Genomic DNA, 16979 nt, shown 5'->3' on the forward strand with positions numbered 1-16979 from the left:
CTGGAGGAAAAGGAAGGGGCAAAGTGAAGCGAAGGCCAATCGGCGGAGAAGAAGGAAAGAAGGAGACCAATCAGAGCCAAGCAGGAACTATAGAGGCTAGGTCGTTCACATTTTGAACTTCCGTCCTCCCAGGGAGCTGCTCTACATCACGTTTATCTATGGAGAGGCGTGACCTAAAAGGATCCGCCTCTATTATTGACTTTTCCGGGATATTGACATTGTAAAACATAGAAATATGTAGGATTTACTAATCCGTAGTTATGAGGGGGGGGTTTTCCTATTGAGAGATCTTAATATTTCCTTGTTTTTCAACAATGAGAAATATTGTTTGCAGTCCTTGAAAAATAATTAAATTAGGCTTAGGCGATCTGCTTGCTCAGATTGTTATTTATTATTTTATTTATTATTTATTTGTTTTGTCAAGTACATATTGCAGGTATGTAAGGATATAATAATATTTATATACATGATACTAGTAAAAAATATAAAGAAACATTAGGACAGGGGACAGAAGGCATGCTGGTGCATTTATGCACGCCCCAGATTGTCTTTCTGTTAGCAAGTCTGTCTTTGGGTTTTGGGGTTCTGCGTTTCCACCATGTGCTAAAGGAAAAACTGAAGCGGTGGCTGAGATATATGATGCAACAAACTGACCTACAAATGCATCAAGCACTTTTTAGATTATTATGTGCTGAGAATCTGTACAGCAAGTTTATGGGAAACTGGGATAATCTGATAAAGCAACTGAATTAACTACAATCAATGGGTAAGCATGTGGTGCAAGAAAAAAAAGCCATGGAAGGATATTGAAGAGTGTACATCAAATGGTTTATTACAACTGTCTCATAGTTTCCTCCCCACCCCCCACCCCAGGGTTATCTCTGTTTGTTCAATAAAATTTGATGTATACTCTAACGGGTGATGACTTTTATTATACTGATTGTCATTTGCATTGACCATTTAGGAAAATTAGAGATAAATATTTGCATACTAATGTGTAATGTGGTGTATAGATACCACCGTTTTTTAAACTGCAACATGCAGATTGAAAATATTCTGGGTATAGTGACGCTTATATTGAACACCGATATATTACAGGGTTTTTAATCAAAGAGATCCAGCTTGTAATTCTTACCTAGTTAAACTCGGGAATGGAGCGGGAAGATTAAGACAACACTCTGCCTTTTAAGTTTACGCCACCCCATAGGATTGTGCAGAACTGTTTCTCAACCTCTGCAATTTTAAACTCCTCTAAAACAGGGGTCTCCAACCTTGCCAACTTTAAACCTGGAGGACTTCCAACTCCCAAATTCTGGCTGGGGAATTCTGGGAGTTGAAGTCCTCCAGGCTTAAAGTTGGCAAGATTGGTTGCTCTAAAAGATCCTTAGTCATCCAGATCATGGTTGTCCCCATAGTTCCCTCTAAGCTGAGCAGTGAGCAATCGCTCACTTAAAAATCATCATCAACTCAGAGTTTTTCAAACCTGCCCAGAAGCCGAGAGGGAAAGAGTGAGAGGGAAGGAGAGAGAGAGGAAGAGAGAGAAACAGATAGAAAAAAGAGAGGAAGGAAAAGAGAAAAAGAATGGGAGTAAGGAAGAGAGAAAGAAAATCAAAATCTAGTTTGAAACTAGCTCAACTATTTAAGTGGCATTTTGATATTGATAGAGTTGCCCTATTATGAGCTCACTGTTATAGACACACAGTACAGTATTTTATTTTGAAATTCTCTGAGGCAAAACAGGGTGGGTTTTTTGTTTGTTTGTTTGTTTAATATTTCTGTGCCGCCCAGTCTTGAAGGGACTGCCGCTCAGACACTATACTTTTCCGCCCACCCCCAAAAAATATTAGAGGGAACACTGGTTGTCCCAAAGATCCTTTTTCAAAAGGCAACTGAACTTTTGTTTTTCCTTGAACTCTGAAACAGGCTAGCTATGGGCATTCTAGGAACTGGAAGTTCACACAGCTAAAATAGAATAGAATTCTTTATTGGCCAAGTGTGATTAGACACACACAAGGAATTTACCTTTGGTGTATATGCTCTCAGTGCACATAAAAAGAAAATATACATTTGCCAAAAATCATGAGGTACAACGTTTATTGATTGTCATAGGGGTCAAAAATAGAGGAGGTTTGATAAATACCTATGCGGAGGATTAAAAAAAAGAAGTGAAACTATTAGAAATCCTTGGGAGAAATATCTCTTTTTCTAACCAAAAAAAAAAGGCGATGAAAAACCAACAACCAGAAATGGTTAGGTTGTTGCCTTAGGTATTATTTTGACTTATTTTGGGGGAAACAAGACCAACACAGACTTTGGAGATTAATCAGAACTGCAGAAAAAAAATCTTTGCCAACCAGCCTTTCATTGAGAACCTGTATACTGCATGAGTCAAAAAGAGGATTGTGAAAATATTTACTGACCCCTCGCATCAACTCCTACCCTCAAAATGTCGCTATAGAGCGCTGCACATCAAGACAACTAGACACAAGAAGAGTTTTTCTCCAAATGCCATCACTCTGCTAAACAAATATTTCCCTCAACACTGTCAAAGTATTTCCTAAGTCTGCACTACTATTACTACTAGTTTTTTCTAATCTATCACTCATTTCCTCCCATTTACTGTATGACTGTAACTTGTTGCTTGTATCCTTGTAGCCGCCCCAAGTCTACGGAGAGGGGCGGCATACAAATCTAATAAATAAAATAAATCCTTAAGATTTTTATTAATATTGATTTTTTTCCTCATTGCTTATTTGATCCCTATGACAATCATTAAGTGTTGCACACACCTCTTGATTCTTGACAAATGTATCTTTTTCATTTATGTACACTGAGAGCATATTCACCAAAGACAAATTCCTTGTGTGTCCAATCACATTTGGCCAATAAAGAATTCTGTTCTGTTCTATTCTATTCAGCGAGCAGAACAACTACAGGAAACGACACCGGGGCCAAGAGGTATCCCAGTCTCGGCGCCCTGGCCCTTTAAGAGACCGCCCCCCCCCACGGAAAGGCAGGCGTTCTGGATCACGTGGCCGGTAGCCAGGCCGGAATCGGTCCCGATCAGGTGGAAAGGGCGCGCAGCGGGTCACGTGGTACCAAAATGGCGGCTCCGGGCGAGCGAGAAGCGGTGGGCTCTGCTGAGGAGGCGTTTCTCACCTTCTACACGGAGGTACGGCGACCCGGTCTCCGTCCCTGGTGGCCGAAGGGACGCCTTGTCCTTCTGGCCCGCTTCGGCAGGTCCCGGAAGGGTTGGGGCTGTCAGCCGGGCTGGGCTTCTTCCTTTCGGGTCGATTGGCTTGAGTATAGATACCGGTTGTCTTGCCGGTCCTTCCTTTCCCGCTCGGTTCTTCTGTTCGGATAAAGGTGGTTGGGAGAAGCTTTGAGCTTGTTGCACCCGGAGACGTTGTGGGGGGTGAGGGAGCCTTTCGAGGTGCCTCTGTTGCCAGGCCCAAAACAAGCTGCCTTGTCCCCTTTTTCAGGGATTTGCCTTCCTTCCCCTCGTCGCTATTCGTTACTCTGGCTGGGGCGGATGGAAGTTGTAGTCCGAAAGGCCGATCCCTGCCGTGATTACAGTGGGCGGGGAGCCTATTAATGGAAAATTAGGTAGAAAACGAGGGAGAGAGAGAGAGTCCCGTCACTTTAATGTAGGAGGAGAGCAGAGCATCCATTGCCAGCCAGTTTTCTTATTTACATCGAATTCTTCCCTTGGAGCCACAGGTTTAATTCTAATCCCTATTAGCTATAGCAGTGTTTCCCAACCTTGGCAACTTGAAGATATTTGGACTTCAACTCCCAGAATTCCCCAGCCAGCGAACGCTGGCTGGGGAATTCTGGGAGTTGAAGTCCAGATATCTTCAAGTTGCCAAGGCTGGGAAACACAGCTATAGCATTTAAACTTACTGTTCATGATCCTTTTACAGTCCTCTCTAAGCGGTTTACAGAATCAGCATTTCGCCCCCAACAATCTGAGTACTGTACTCCTTTTACCCACCTCGGAAGGATGGAAGGCTGAGTCAACCTTGAGCTGGTGGTGAGATTTGAACCACTAAACTACAGCTAGCAGCTGAAGTAGCCCGCAGTGCTGCACTCTAACCACTGCAACACCTTGGCTCTATTCTTTCATTGTGTATAAGACAGGGAGGCATTTGATCAGAAATATATGAGTCACATATATGCGACAGTGACACGTTAATATTTGCTCTGCAGTCACCTGTGGAAGGTTTGCTGTGTCTTTATCCCAAACCATTATGGTCTCTAACGTTTTCAATGGTTCCCAACTGCATAATACTGTACTTTCAACTGTTTTCTTTGGTCCTGATCTTCTTGTTCCTTCCCTTGTTCCTTTTCTGTTTTTCTGCTGACCTGTCATACATCCTTTTGTGTTGACATTGATTCGGTCTTTCTTTCAAAATGATAGGTAGTACAATTTTAAGATTATAATATAATTGGCTTGTAATTTAATCATTTCACTGACTATTACAGTGACAGTAATAAGAGAACAGGGTCCAGGTTGTTTGCTTCCCATTCTGTAAAAAATGGTGGATTTTCTTGAAAGTGTGCATGGGACTAAATGTAAATCCACCTTTTTGTTACATTTTGCCCTATGTTCTTTGTGTTGCTTTGTATTAAACATTATACCTTAGACAATTTCAGAAGAGGAGAAAGACGGCAACTTTAATAAACATATTTTGTCCTGTTGCATATATAATCGTAACTGGGTGTGGTCACCAATGGATGGTAGCAAAGAGTTAGGTTATCTGTCTCTCTGCTGCCATCTAGTGATTCTCTGGCATAGATAATGACATCCCTATTGAAATGTGAAATAAATTGAAAATAATATAATTGGGCACATTTATGTAATTCTGTTATATTTATTCAACAATTTAATTCAGTTGGGTTTATTCAGCATATTTAATTCATTAAGTCACTCTCATTGAAGTGTACATCACAGTCTCCCCTAACAGTGTCTTCCAATTATTAACTCCTATTATTCTCAACATTTTCCTATGCAGCTTTAACTGCTTATGTCAGTGTTGTGCCCAATCTATCTGACTTTAGCTCAGTTCACAAGATATATTGTCACAATTAATTGAGGCTTTTTTGAATTAACCAAATTATTATTTTTTTGTATCCCACTTTATTACCCAGTACATCTTCCACTTCCTACTTCTCCCACAATTATCTGGTACAGTTCTGGTTATTAATGATGTGCTAATTTCTACAGGTAAAGCAAATTGAAAGGCGAGATTCTGTTTTAACTTCAAAAAATCAGATTGAAAGGCTCACTAGGCCTGGGGCCTCCTATTTTAATCTGAATCCCTTTGAGGTATGTTTACATTTGTTTTCTTTATTCATTGTCTTACCACTGCAGGGGTTTTTTTTTTGGTATAGATCCAGTTATTTGAAAGAGATATGCAAACTAGCATGGTCCATTCCTGGAATATTCTGGATATGTACCATTTGGTTTTGCACACAACTAATTAATTGCTTGTGTCATAATATTGACTTGTGGTAAACGTTTATATTGGCATATTTTAGTTGCTTGCTGTCAGTGGATCATTTCTTTAAAATGTTTGAGAATTTGGTAACATTTTCTTTTGGAATTTAAAGTGTACTTATTTTTTTATATCACAAATGGCACCACTCTTGATCCCTTTAGAAATGAATCAGTGAACTGGCAAGAAGTAAACCTAGTTATTTAGGCTTTCACCCTAGATCTGAAGTATGTTTTGCAGCAGAATAAGAATCCACCCCGCCCAGTTATTTATTTATTTATTTATTATTATTTATTATTATTTATTAATTATTTAGATTTGTATGCTGCCCCTCTCCGCAGACTCGGGGCGGCTCACAACAAAGTGAAACAATTTACAACAAATCTAAATTACAGTTTAAAAATATTTTAAAAACCCCATTTTCTAAACAAACATACAGACAGACATACCATTCATAAATTGTATATGCCCAGGGGAGATGTCTCAGTTCCCCCATGCCTGACGACAAAGGTGGGTCTTAAGGAGCTTACGAAAGGCAAGGAGAGTAGGGGCAGTTCTAATCTCCGGGGGGGAGTTGGTTCCAGAGGGTCGGGGCCGCCACAGAGAAGGCTCTTCCCCTGGGGCCCGCCAACCGACATTGTTTAGTTGACTGGACCCGGAGAAGGCCCACTCTGTGGGACCTAATCAGTCGCTGGGATTCGTGCGGCAGCAGGCGGTCTCGGAGATATTCTGGTCCAGTGCCATGAAGGGCTTTAAAGGTCATAACCAACACTTTGAATTGTGACCGGAAATTGATCAGCAACCAATACCTAGGTAAGCCCATGACTGCTCTCGCAGCTGCATTCTGCACGATCTGGAGTTTCCAAACACTTTTCAAAGGTAGCCCCATGTAGAGAGCATTACAGTAGTCGAACCTCGAGGTGATGAGGGCATGAATGACTGTGAGCAGTGAGTCTTGCATTTGTGTCTTCGTCATTCAGTACACTTGTTTTTCAGTTACTAAGTCTGTTAAAAGGACACATGGAATTGTAACAAATGGCAGTATAAAATGATGCCCTTCAGAGTGCCCGGAACCACATTCTCCAGTCCTTTACCCTTTTTGCTAGTTTTCCCTCGGCATTCAATAACCAATGAGCATGCCTAATTGTTGCTGGATGACTTTTTGAGATTACTCCCTGAAGAATTTACTTCTCAAGGATTTTGGCTTTCTAGTTTCTTGATGATCTTAAAGTTTCTGGAGCATGGCGATAACTCGTTTCATGAATAGTGCTGTTTTGTGTATTTTCTAAGCAGTACCTTTATCAAGAGAACAAAACAAAAATCACTTGGACTTTTCCAGGTATTGCAATTGGATCCTGAAATCACTGATGAAGATATAAAGAAAAGATTCCGTCAGGTATGTGGCTTCTACAGTTTGCTAAACATGGAAGAGACCCTTTTGGCTATTATTATTATTATTATTATTATTATTATTATTATTATTATTATTTATTAGATTTGTATGCCGCCCCTCTCCGAAGACTCAGGGCGGCTCACAACAATATAAAAAGACAATGTAAACAAATCGAATATTAAAAACAATCTAAAAAACCCAATTTAAAGAACCACTCATACATACAAACATACCATGTATAAATTCTATAAGCCTAGGGGGAAGGGAAAATTTCAATTCCCCCATGCCTGACGACAGAGGTGGGTTTTAAGGAGCTTGCGAAAGGCAAGGAGGGTGGGGGCAACTCTGATATCTGGGGGGAGCTGGTTCCAGAGGGTTGGGGCTGCCACAGAGAAGGCTCTTCTCCTGGGTCCCGCCAAACGACATTGCTTAGTTGTAAGCATCAATACATTTATTTGAGAACTGCAGCTATTTCATTGAACATATGCAGCATGCTAACTAAGTTTACAAAGTGCTTTGTAATGTCATAAAAATGCATGTATTTAGAGCTATCCCCAATTGCTCTTATTTGAGAGATTAAATTGTTTCATTACTTTAAAAGATCATTCAGTAGTCAATGCAGTATGATTAGGCAGCGGGTTAGGCAGATAAGCATCAAGCTTATAAAAGAGGAAACCAAAGAATAATTTACCAGGTTCTAACTTAGCAAAGAATTATGTTTAGAACTAGGTTGCAGAGTTTTTGTTTGTTTCTGTTGTATTTTTACTGTGTATTTTATAAAATTCCCAAATTGGAGTGGTCTATAAATAAATATCCAATTCAATTCAATTCAATCTTCATTGTGGTCACAAACCAGCACAAAAAATAAATGTGCAAACTTCCCCCCATGGCTCCTCATTCCATTTCCCAAATAGTTAGCAATACTGTTCTGATAGTTTTCTTGATATATTTGTTTTGATGACAAAATTCCTTCCATAGTCATACAATCTAGAAACTTGTGTCTGAATTTGGATATTTTTATACCGAAATAAGTAGGATGCTTGGCTGCAAGTAGGATGCTTGGCTGCATAGCTAGAGGTATAACTAGCAGGAAGAGGAAGATTGTGATATAGAGCGCTGGTGAGACCACATTTGGAGTACTGTGTTTAGTTCTGGAGACCTCACCTACAAAAAGATATTGACAAAATTGAACGGGTCCAAAGACGGGCTACAAGAATGGTGGAAGGTCTTAAGCATAAAGAGCATCAGGAAAAACTTAATGAACTCAATCTGTATAGTCTGGAGGACAGAAGGAAAAGGGGGGACATGATCGAAACATTTAAATATGTTAAAGGGTTAAATAAGGTTCAGGAGGGAAGTGTTTTTAATAGGAAAGAGAACACAAGAACAAGGGGACACAATCTGAAGTTAGTTGGGGGAATGATCAGAGGCAACATGAGAAAATATTATTTTACTGAAAGAGTAGTAGATCCTTGGAACAAACTTCCAGCAGACGTGGTTGGTAAATCCACAGTAACTGAATTTAAACATGCCTGGGATAAACATATATCCATTGTAAGATAAAATACAGGAAATAGTATAAGGGCAGACTAGATGGACCATGAGGTCTTTTTCTGCCGTCAGTCTTCTATGTTTCTATGTTTCTAAATAAAAAATATGAGCACCTAAATACATTTTATGTTGGTGTTTTTATCACTTCAAAATGATTGCTAGAATATTCATATTAGAATATTGAATAAATCACACAGATGAACAAAACTTTCGTGTCATTTAAGAAATTAGAATGATGTCAATATCTTTGAAAAATACTTGCTATGCTTTTCTAACTATATACCATTGAAGAAATTGGCAGAATGAGACTGAGAATTTAGGAAAGCCTTGTCCCAGAAAGTAGTAGGTAAATAGCAATGTTTGCATATACTGTATGTGCAAATAAGGGCTTGCTTTATTGATTATTTCATATATCTTGATATCTGTGTTCTTTAATTATACAGTTATCCATATTGGTTCATCCTGACAAAAACCAAGATGATCCTGAAAGATCGCAAAAGGCCTTTGAAGGTACTTCTCTGTTTTTTATGGGTTCAGGATTTCAGGCATCAGCAATGTATCCAATAGATCAGTATTTCCCAACCTTGGCAACTTGAAGATATCTGGACTTCAACTCCCAGAATTCCCCAGCCAGCATTCGCTGGCTGGAGAATTCTGGGAGTTGAAGTCCAAATATCTTCAAGTTGCCAAGGTTGGGAAACACTGCAATAGATAATGGGAAGTTCTGATGTTAGCATGAAGATAAATTACCGTATTTTCCGATGTATAAGGCACACAGGTGTATAAGACGCAACTAGATTTTAGGGGAAGAAAACAAGGAAAAAAGTATTCTGAACCAAATGGTGTAGTATTAAAATAGTAATAGTAACCTCTCCAGCCATGAGGGGGTGGGTTTGTGGCTCTCAGAGTTTTCTGTGGGAAACGTCTCCATTCCTTCTTTCCTTCCTTCCCTCCCTCCTTCCTTCCTCTCCACTTCTCTCTTTCCCTCCCTCCCTCTCTCTTTCCCTTTTCTTTCTTTCTCTCCACTTCTCTGCCTTTCTTTTCTCTCTCTCATTTTCTCCCTCCAGGTCTCTCATTTCTGTGTACTTCTCCCTCTCTCTCCCCCTTTTCTCTCTCATTTGTTTCTTTCTCTTCCCTTTTTGCTCTCATTTCTCTTTCATTTCTGTTTTTCTCTCTTTCCTCTCCCTCTTTCTTTCTCTCCCCTTCTCTCTCTCATTTGCTTCCCTCTTCTCCCACTCTCATTCTCTTCCCACCTTCATCCTCACAATTATCAAAAAAGAAAGGGTGTTAAAAGCGCGGTCTTCTCAAGAGCTTGATTCAGGATACATCTCAGAGCAAGATGCTCTGAATCGTGCTTTCAGAATCCTAACTCGCTGCCACCACGTACACACCCCACCCCATCCCGCGAGTTCTCTGTCGTGAGGTTATTCAGGGAAAACTGAGCTTTGCTGTCCACGCAGGGCGCTCTTCTCTCAGTCCCCATCGTAGGATGTAGTAGTAGTGCCTGGCCGACCAAAGGTCGGTTCCCGCCAGGAGAGAGAAGGCCTGTGGCTGGCAGCCTGGAAGAGGAGCCCAGAGGCCGGCTGGCCGTCCGTCCGGGGGGAAGGAGTCGGGTGTTCTGCCAAGCCCAGAAAGGCCAGCCGAACCGATGCCAGGAGGCAGAAAGGGAGGGAATGAGTTCCTTCTGCCAACAGCTGCTGAAAGCTCTTTCCACGGGGGATGGGCAGAGATTGCGGGAAAGTGATTTTCCCAGGAGCAAATCAACCCTGGTTGAAGAGGGCGGGGAAAGGGCGCCGGATGGGAGCAGTGCGGATGGAGTTGGAAAAAAGAATGAAAATTATAGTTAGGCACTTTGGCCTGCCAGCAGCCTACCCCACTTCTGAGCTTATCCTCCAGTTTCAGAACTGCACCGCTTCCGGGTTTTACAGCCGGCCAGCAGCTCTGCGCTCCGATCTCTCTCTGGCTGGGCTTCACCCCGCGGGTCTAGCTGAGGGGATGCCCTGCCCGGTTCTTCGCAGCTGCATGCAGGGAATCCTCAGGAGGGGCTCCCGGAGGCTCCAGTCCGCACCCAGCAGCAATACGTCACATTCCAGGCAGCTGCACGGGGCCTCCGGGTGGCAGGGACATGGCGGGTACGCCGCTGAGTTAGGCGGTCCCAGCGGAGACAGTGATGGCGGCGGCGGGGACTTGGAGCGTGGGCGTGACATTCCTGGCGCTGTTGCTGCTCAAAGGAAAGCCGCCGAAACCACCTTAGCAGTTGCCGCCTCTGCTTCTGTCTCCGCAGGATTGGCTAACTCAGCGGCATGCCCACCTTGTCCCTGCCACCCGGAGGCCCCGTGCAACCAGCTGGAATGCAACGCTTTGCTGCTGGGTGTGGAGCGGAGCCTCCGTGAGCCCCTTGCGAGGTTTCCCCGCATGCAGCTGCGGAGAACTGGGCAGGGCATCCCCTCGGCGCATCCAGCCGCAGAGGAGGCCCGCGGTGCGGCGCTGATCGTCCGGTGGGAGGGGGCTTGGCTCCATCAGCCCCTACTCCAACCTCCCACCTTTGGGGGCATTCTCAGGGTTAAGTTGCCAGCCTCCTGCCGAGGGCTGCTGGGGGGGGGGGGGGGGAAGGGAACATTCGGTGTATAAGACGCACCCAGTTTTTGACGCACTTGTTTGAAGTAAAAAGGTGTGTCTTATACACCGAAAAATACGGTACATGTCTGTCATCTGTGATTTATAACTATCAGGTTTGGCTCTGCAACCAAACAAGACAGACACAGACTTCAACGGATAATTAGAACTGCAGAAAAAACAGTTGCTACCAACCTGTCTTCCATTGAGGACTTTGACATAAATTGTTTCAACTTCTACCCTCAAAACAATGCTATAGGGCTCTGCACACCAGAACAAAACACAGGGACAATTTTTCCCCGAATGCCCTCTCTACTAAACAACTAATTCCCACAGCGCTGTCAAATTAACTACTTAGACTGTATTTCTATTCTTAATAATAATAATAATAATAATAATAATAATAATAATAATAATTTATTAGATTTGTATGCTGCCCCTCTCCGAAGACTCTTCTTCTCAACCTTACCTAGTACCGATCTCTTTCCATGTCTAGCTATATCCATGTTGTTTGTATCTTTACAACTTATACTGTTTTATTGTTTCCTAGTATGATTTGATTGCTTATTAATATCCTGTGACTATCATTTATTTATTTATTTATTTTTATTTATTGGATTTGTATGCTGCCCCTCTCCAGAGACTCGGGGTGGCTAAAAGCAATAATAAAACAATGTACAATAATAATACAATAAATACTAAAAAAAGATTAAAAACCCATTAATATAAAAAACCAAACATACATACAGACATACCATACATGAAATTGTAAAGGCCCAGGGGGAAAGAGCATCTCAATTCCCCCATGCCTGGCGACAGAGGTGGGTATTAAGTAGCTTACAAAAAGCAAGGAGGGTGGGGGCAGTTCTAATCTCTGGGGGGAGTTGGTTCCAGAGGGCCGGGGCCGCCACAGAGAAGGCTCTTCCCCTGGGTCCCGCCGAGCGGCATTGTTTAGTTGACGGGACCTGGAGAAGACCCACTCTGTGGGACCTGACCGGTCGCTGTGATTCGTGCAGCAGAAGGCGGTCCCTGTTTTGTATTTTACAATTCCTGACAAATATATTTTATTTTTTCTTTATTTACACTGAGACCATATGCACCAAAGACAAATTCCGTGTGTGTCCAATCACACTTGGGCTAATAAAGAATTGTATTCTATTCTAGGTTGCCCTTTCTGCTAGAGCCCAATAAACAAATATGCCCTTATGTTTTCTCTAGTAATATAGATTTTTCAAGTTGTATGAATGTGCTGATAGAAATATTTTCCTTGTCAGCTGTTGACAAAGCATACAAGCTATTGCTAGACCAGGAGCAAAAGAAGAGAGCATTGGATGTGATACAGGCTGGAAAGGAATACATAGAGCACATTGTAAGTATCACACGTTGCAGCCAGCCTTTGATCCAGGGGGAGAAGTGTGAACTACTGCAGTTGGCGTCTGTCCGCATATTGCTTAAACTGAAAATTATATATGTTTAAATTATTCCACTGCTTAGGTATATTTTATTGCACCACAACTTTGATGAAGGTTAACTGTGATTAGAAAGAGAATTACATGTTGTAAAGAATACGTTGTGAATGTTATATCTGCTTCTAAACTTTTAGAATTCAGTGAATTTAGATTGGAAGATAACTGAAGTATTCATAAAGTAATTGGTCTAATAATGTAAAAGTATTCAAAGTTTTCTCTTTAAATTCCACTAAGAAAGAAATTGAGCTGGGAATGTTGAAGAACAATCTTGGAAGTTGTTATATGTTTATATATCTATAGCTTCAGTTTAGCTTGCCTGCATCTTTTTGTTGGAAAGCAGGAAAGTGACTTAACAACAATGCTATTCACATGGAAGAAATAAAGCAACTGGTCTTCCAGTGCTGCCTTGTTTGCATCCCTTTTCAATTTGTGAAGAATGATAAGTGATGTTTATTTATTTATTTATTCCAATTTTTTAAAATGCCGCCCTTCTCCTTAGATTCAGGGCGGCTGACAGCATGTTAGCAATAGCATTTTTTAACAGAGCCAGCATGTTACACTGGCAGATGTCTTCATTATCTTCCAAAGTCCTTAGTAACCCAAACATGTCCTTCCAGATGGAGGAGTGCTTAAAACAATAAACAAATGAATAAAACATGATGCTTTTTCACTTAGAAACATAGAAGATTGATGGCAGAAAAATACCTCCTTGGTCCATCTAGTCTGCCCTTATACTATTTCTGTATTTTATCTTAGGATGGATCTATGTTTATCCCAGGCATGTTTAAATTCAGTTACTGTAGATTTACCAACTACGTCTGCTGGAAGTTTGTTCCAAGCATCGACTACTCTTTCAGTAAAATCATATTTTCTCACATTGCTTCTGATCTTTCCCCCAACTAACCTCAGATTGTGCCCCCTTGTTCTTGTGTTCACTTTCCTATTAAAAACACTTCCCTCCTAAACCTTATTTAACCTTTTAACATACACTGTTTTATTGTCGCTGTTAGCCGCCCCGAGTCTCTGGAGAGGGGCGGCATACAAATCAAATCAAATAAATAAATAAATATTTAAATGTTTCGATCATGTCCCCCCCCTTTCCCTTCTGTCCTCCAGACTATACAGATTGAGTTCATAAAGTCTTTCCTGATACGTTTTATGCTTAAAACCTTCCACCATTTTTGTAGCCAGTCTTTGGACCCGTTCAGTTTTATCAATATCTTTTTGTAGGCGAGGTCTCCAGAACTGAACACAGTATTCTAAATGTGTATGGCAACTTGAAGATATCTGGACTTCAACTCCCAGAATTCCCCAGCCAGTGTTCGCTGGCTGGGGAATTCTGGGAGTTGAAGTCCAGATATCTTCACGTTGTCAAGATTGGGAAACACTGGTGTATGTGACGTAAAACTTCAGGTTTTAAGTTGCATACTTACATCATATGTATGTAGGTGTGTGTTTGTATATCTCATGGCCCATGAGCCAGTTGTGTCATATGCTGGCCACGCTCACCCCTGGTTTAGCGAAGGGGAGAAAAGTTGTGACACCTGTGTTTTCCCAAAAATAAGACCCTGTCTTATATTTTGTTGAACCCTGAAATAAGTGCCAATCTGAGTATTGTATTGGCAGTTCAGTGTTGGCAAATACTTCAAAAGAAAAGGATTTAGGGGTAGTGATTTCTGACAGTCTCAAAATGGGTGGACAGTGCAGTCAGGCGGTAGGGAAAGCAAGTAGGATGCTTGGCTGCATAGCTAGAGGTATAACAAGTAGGAAGAGGGAGATTATGATCCCGCTATATAGAATGCTGGTGAGACCACATTTGGAATACTGTGTTCAGTTCTGGAGACCTCACCTACAAAAAGATATTGACAAAATTGAACGGGTCCAAAGACAGGCTACAAGAATGGTGGAAGGTCTTAAGCATAAAACGTATCAGGAAAGACTTAATGAACTCAATCTGTATAGTCTGGAGGACAGAAGGAAAAGGGGGGACATGATCGAAACATTTAAATATATTAAAGGGTTAAATAAGGTCCAGGAGGGAAGTGTTTTTAATAGGAAAGTGAACACAAGAACAAGGGGACACAATCTGAAGTTAGTTGGGGGAAAGATCAAAAGCAACATGAGAAAATATTATTTTACTGAAAGAGTAGTAGATCCTTGGAACAAACTTCCAGCAGATGTGGTAGATAAATCCACAGTAACTGAATTTAAACATGCCTGGGATAAACATATATCCATCCTAAGATAAAATACAGAAAATAGTATAAGGGCAGACTAGATGGACCATGAGGTCTTTTTCTGCCGTCACACTTCTATGTTTCTATGTTTCTATAAGAGCTTGGCCTTATTGCCATGCACTCAAAAGCCCGATTGGGCTTATTATCAGAGGATGTCTTATTTGGGGGGGAAACAGAATACATCACATGATGACGTGAGTTTTAAGAATTAACCTCCACCAAGAATCTCTCTTTCTTGTAATACTGGGAAATGATCATATAGCGTATTTATTTCTACCAGCATACAAGTAACAAGAAAATAGACTAGCAAAAATTATGCTTAGAGTAGCAGTGATTTGACTGAATGCCTTTTGCTGTTAGTATGAGCCAGCACAATACTGTACTATGAGTTCTTGCACGATCTGCAGCTTAAAATACTGTTTTTATTATTGTTGTGAGCCGCCCCGAGTCTTCGGAGAAGGGCGGCATACAAATCTAATAAATTGAATTGAATTGAATTGAATTCTGTATTCCTTATTTGTGAAATCTCTTTCAGGTGAAAGAGAAAAAGAAACAGTTAAAGAAAGATGGCAAGCCAACTGATGTAGAAGAAGATGATCCACAAATAGTAAGTTAACCAGTTCATCTTTCCAGGAATAAAATTCACCTAGTCCTAGGCAACACCTTCCTTTATTTGGATCAATATTTGCACATTTTCAGGCGTTTTAGTCTGGTCCCAGACCCATAAACACATCTGTTACTCCCCCTCTATTTCATTCTTTGTATTCTATTTGATTACACATTTAGACATCAATGCCAAACTAGAACATGTTTTTATTCTTAATATTAATAGTCCTGCAAATATTTGTACAAAATTTATGTAAGTTACTCTGGGATGAGCTAGTGATATAACATCACAAGCTTATTGGATGAGAAGTGAAATGTTTTTTTAGGAAAAAACGAAAACATTGCCTTTTGGAAAAGCATTTTTGGGACAACCATGTCCTGGATGACTGAGAATCCCCATAGGCATCTAGTGATACGATGTCATAGTGATACCGTAAGGGCATAGCTGTGATGCTCTAAAGCAGTGATGACAAACCTTTTTCCCTCGGGTGCCGAAAAAGTGTGCACGTGTGCTACCGTGCATGCGCGAGTGCCCACACCCATAATTCAATGCCTGGGGATGGCGAAAACTGCTTCCCCCACCTCCTGGAGGCCGGAAACGGCCTGTTTCCCAACTTCTGGTGGGTCCAGTAGACTCGTGTTTCGCCCTCCCCAGGCTCCAAAATGCCCTCCCAGAGCCTCTATGTGAGCCAAAAATCAGTTGGCTGGCAAACACATGCATGTTGGAGCTGAGCTATTATTGTTATTTTAGAGTTTAACTATTAGATTTGTCATTATATATTGTTTTTATCATTGCTCTGAGCCGCCCCGAGTCTACGGAGAGGGGCGGCATACAAATCTAATAAATAATAATAATAAATAATAATAATAATAATGGCTCGTGTGCCAGCAGATACACCCATGCCATAGGTTCGTCATCACTGCTCTAGAGCAGTGGACTTCAACTCCCAGAATTCCTGGGAGGACGTCAACTCCCCAAATTCTGGGAATTGAAGTCCACAAGTCTTTAAGTTGCCAAGGTTGGAGACCCATGCGATAGGCTTTCTCTAGCAATTTCCAGTTGCTTCATGGTAGTTTGACTACATCTAGTGTATAATATCAAGCCCAGCTTCTGGATTAGTATTAGTTTATTGTGATGTGTCCCTGGAAGACCGCTGGTCTTTTAAATTAGTCTCAGGATTAATATTTTATTGAACTGTAGCTGAGCTGCCGGATTGGTGCTGATTCTCTGTTTCTTACAGTTCAAGCAGGCGGTGTACAAACAGACAATGAAACTCTTCGCAGAGCTCGAAATTAAAAGGAAAGAAAGGGAAGCAAAGGAAATGCACGAAAGGTAGGAAACAGTGCTTATTCTTGCGGCCTATATTGAAAACTCTGAGATTAGACGTTCTGGTGTACATAAAAAGGCTTGATTATTAACAGTAACAAAAGACCGCTTAAATGGAATTCTTTATCACTGCTAAAACATAAACTTAAACGTTGATGTACAGGGGGTGGACAAGAAAATGGAAACACCTTGAAGAATCATCAAAATATCTTTTTTTTTAATTGATTTTTTAAATTTGAAAACAAGACAAAAGACAGACATAACATACAACATAAAAAGGAG

General features: G+C 41.2%; 1 protein-coding gene across 1 annotated transcript in view; it reads left to right on the top strand.

Moving 5' to 3' along the window:
- Positions 1 to 3042: 3042 nt before the first annotated feature.
- The window catches only part of DNAJC8 (DnaJ heat shock protein family (Hsp40) member C8), a 28060-nt gene continuing 14123 nt past the window's right edge, over positions 3043 to 16979 (top strand). The window contains exons 1-7 of the mRNA XM_070764845.1: positions 3043 to 3172; positions 5228 to 5329; positions 6838 to 6894; positions 8886 to 8952; positions 12333 to 12427; positions 15300 to 15371; positions 16612 to 16703. Of these exons, the coding sequence (XP_070620946.1) occupies positions 3104 to 3172; positions 5228 to 5329; positions 6838 to 6894; positions 8886 to 8952; positions 12333 to 12427; positions 15300 to 15371; positions 16612 to 16703 (554 nt within the window). The 5' untranslated portion in view covers positions 3043 to 3103. The remainder of the gene's footprint in view (positions 3173 to 5227; positions 5330 to 6837; positions 6895 to 8885; positions 8953 to 12332; positions 12428 to 15299; positions 15372 to 16611; positions 16704 to 16979) is intronic.

Source organism: Erythrolamprus reginae, chromosome 11 (genome assembly GCF_031021105.1).
Source record: "Erythrolamprus reginae isolate rEryReg1 chromosome 11, rEryReg1.hap1, whole genome shotgun sequence".
Taxonomy (NCBI): domain Eukaryota; kingdom Metazoa; phylum Chordata; class Lepidosauria; order Squamata; family Dipsadidae; genus Erythrolamprus; species Erythrolamprus reginae.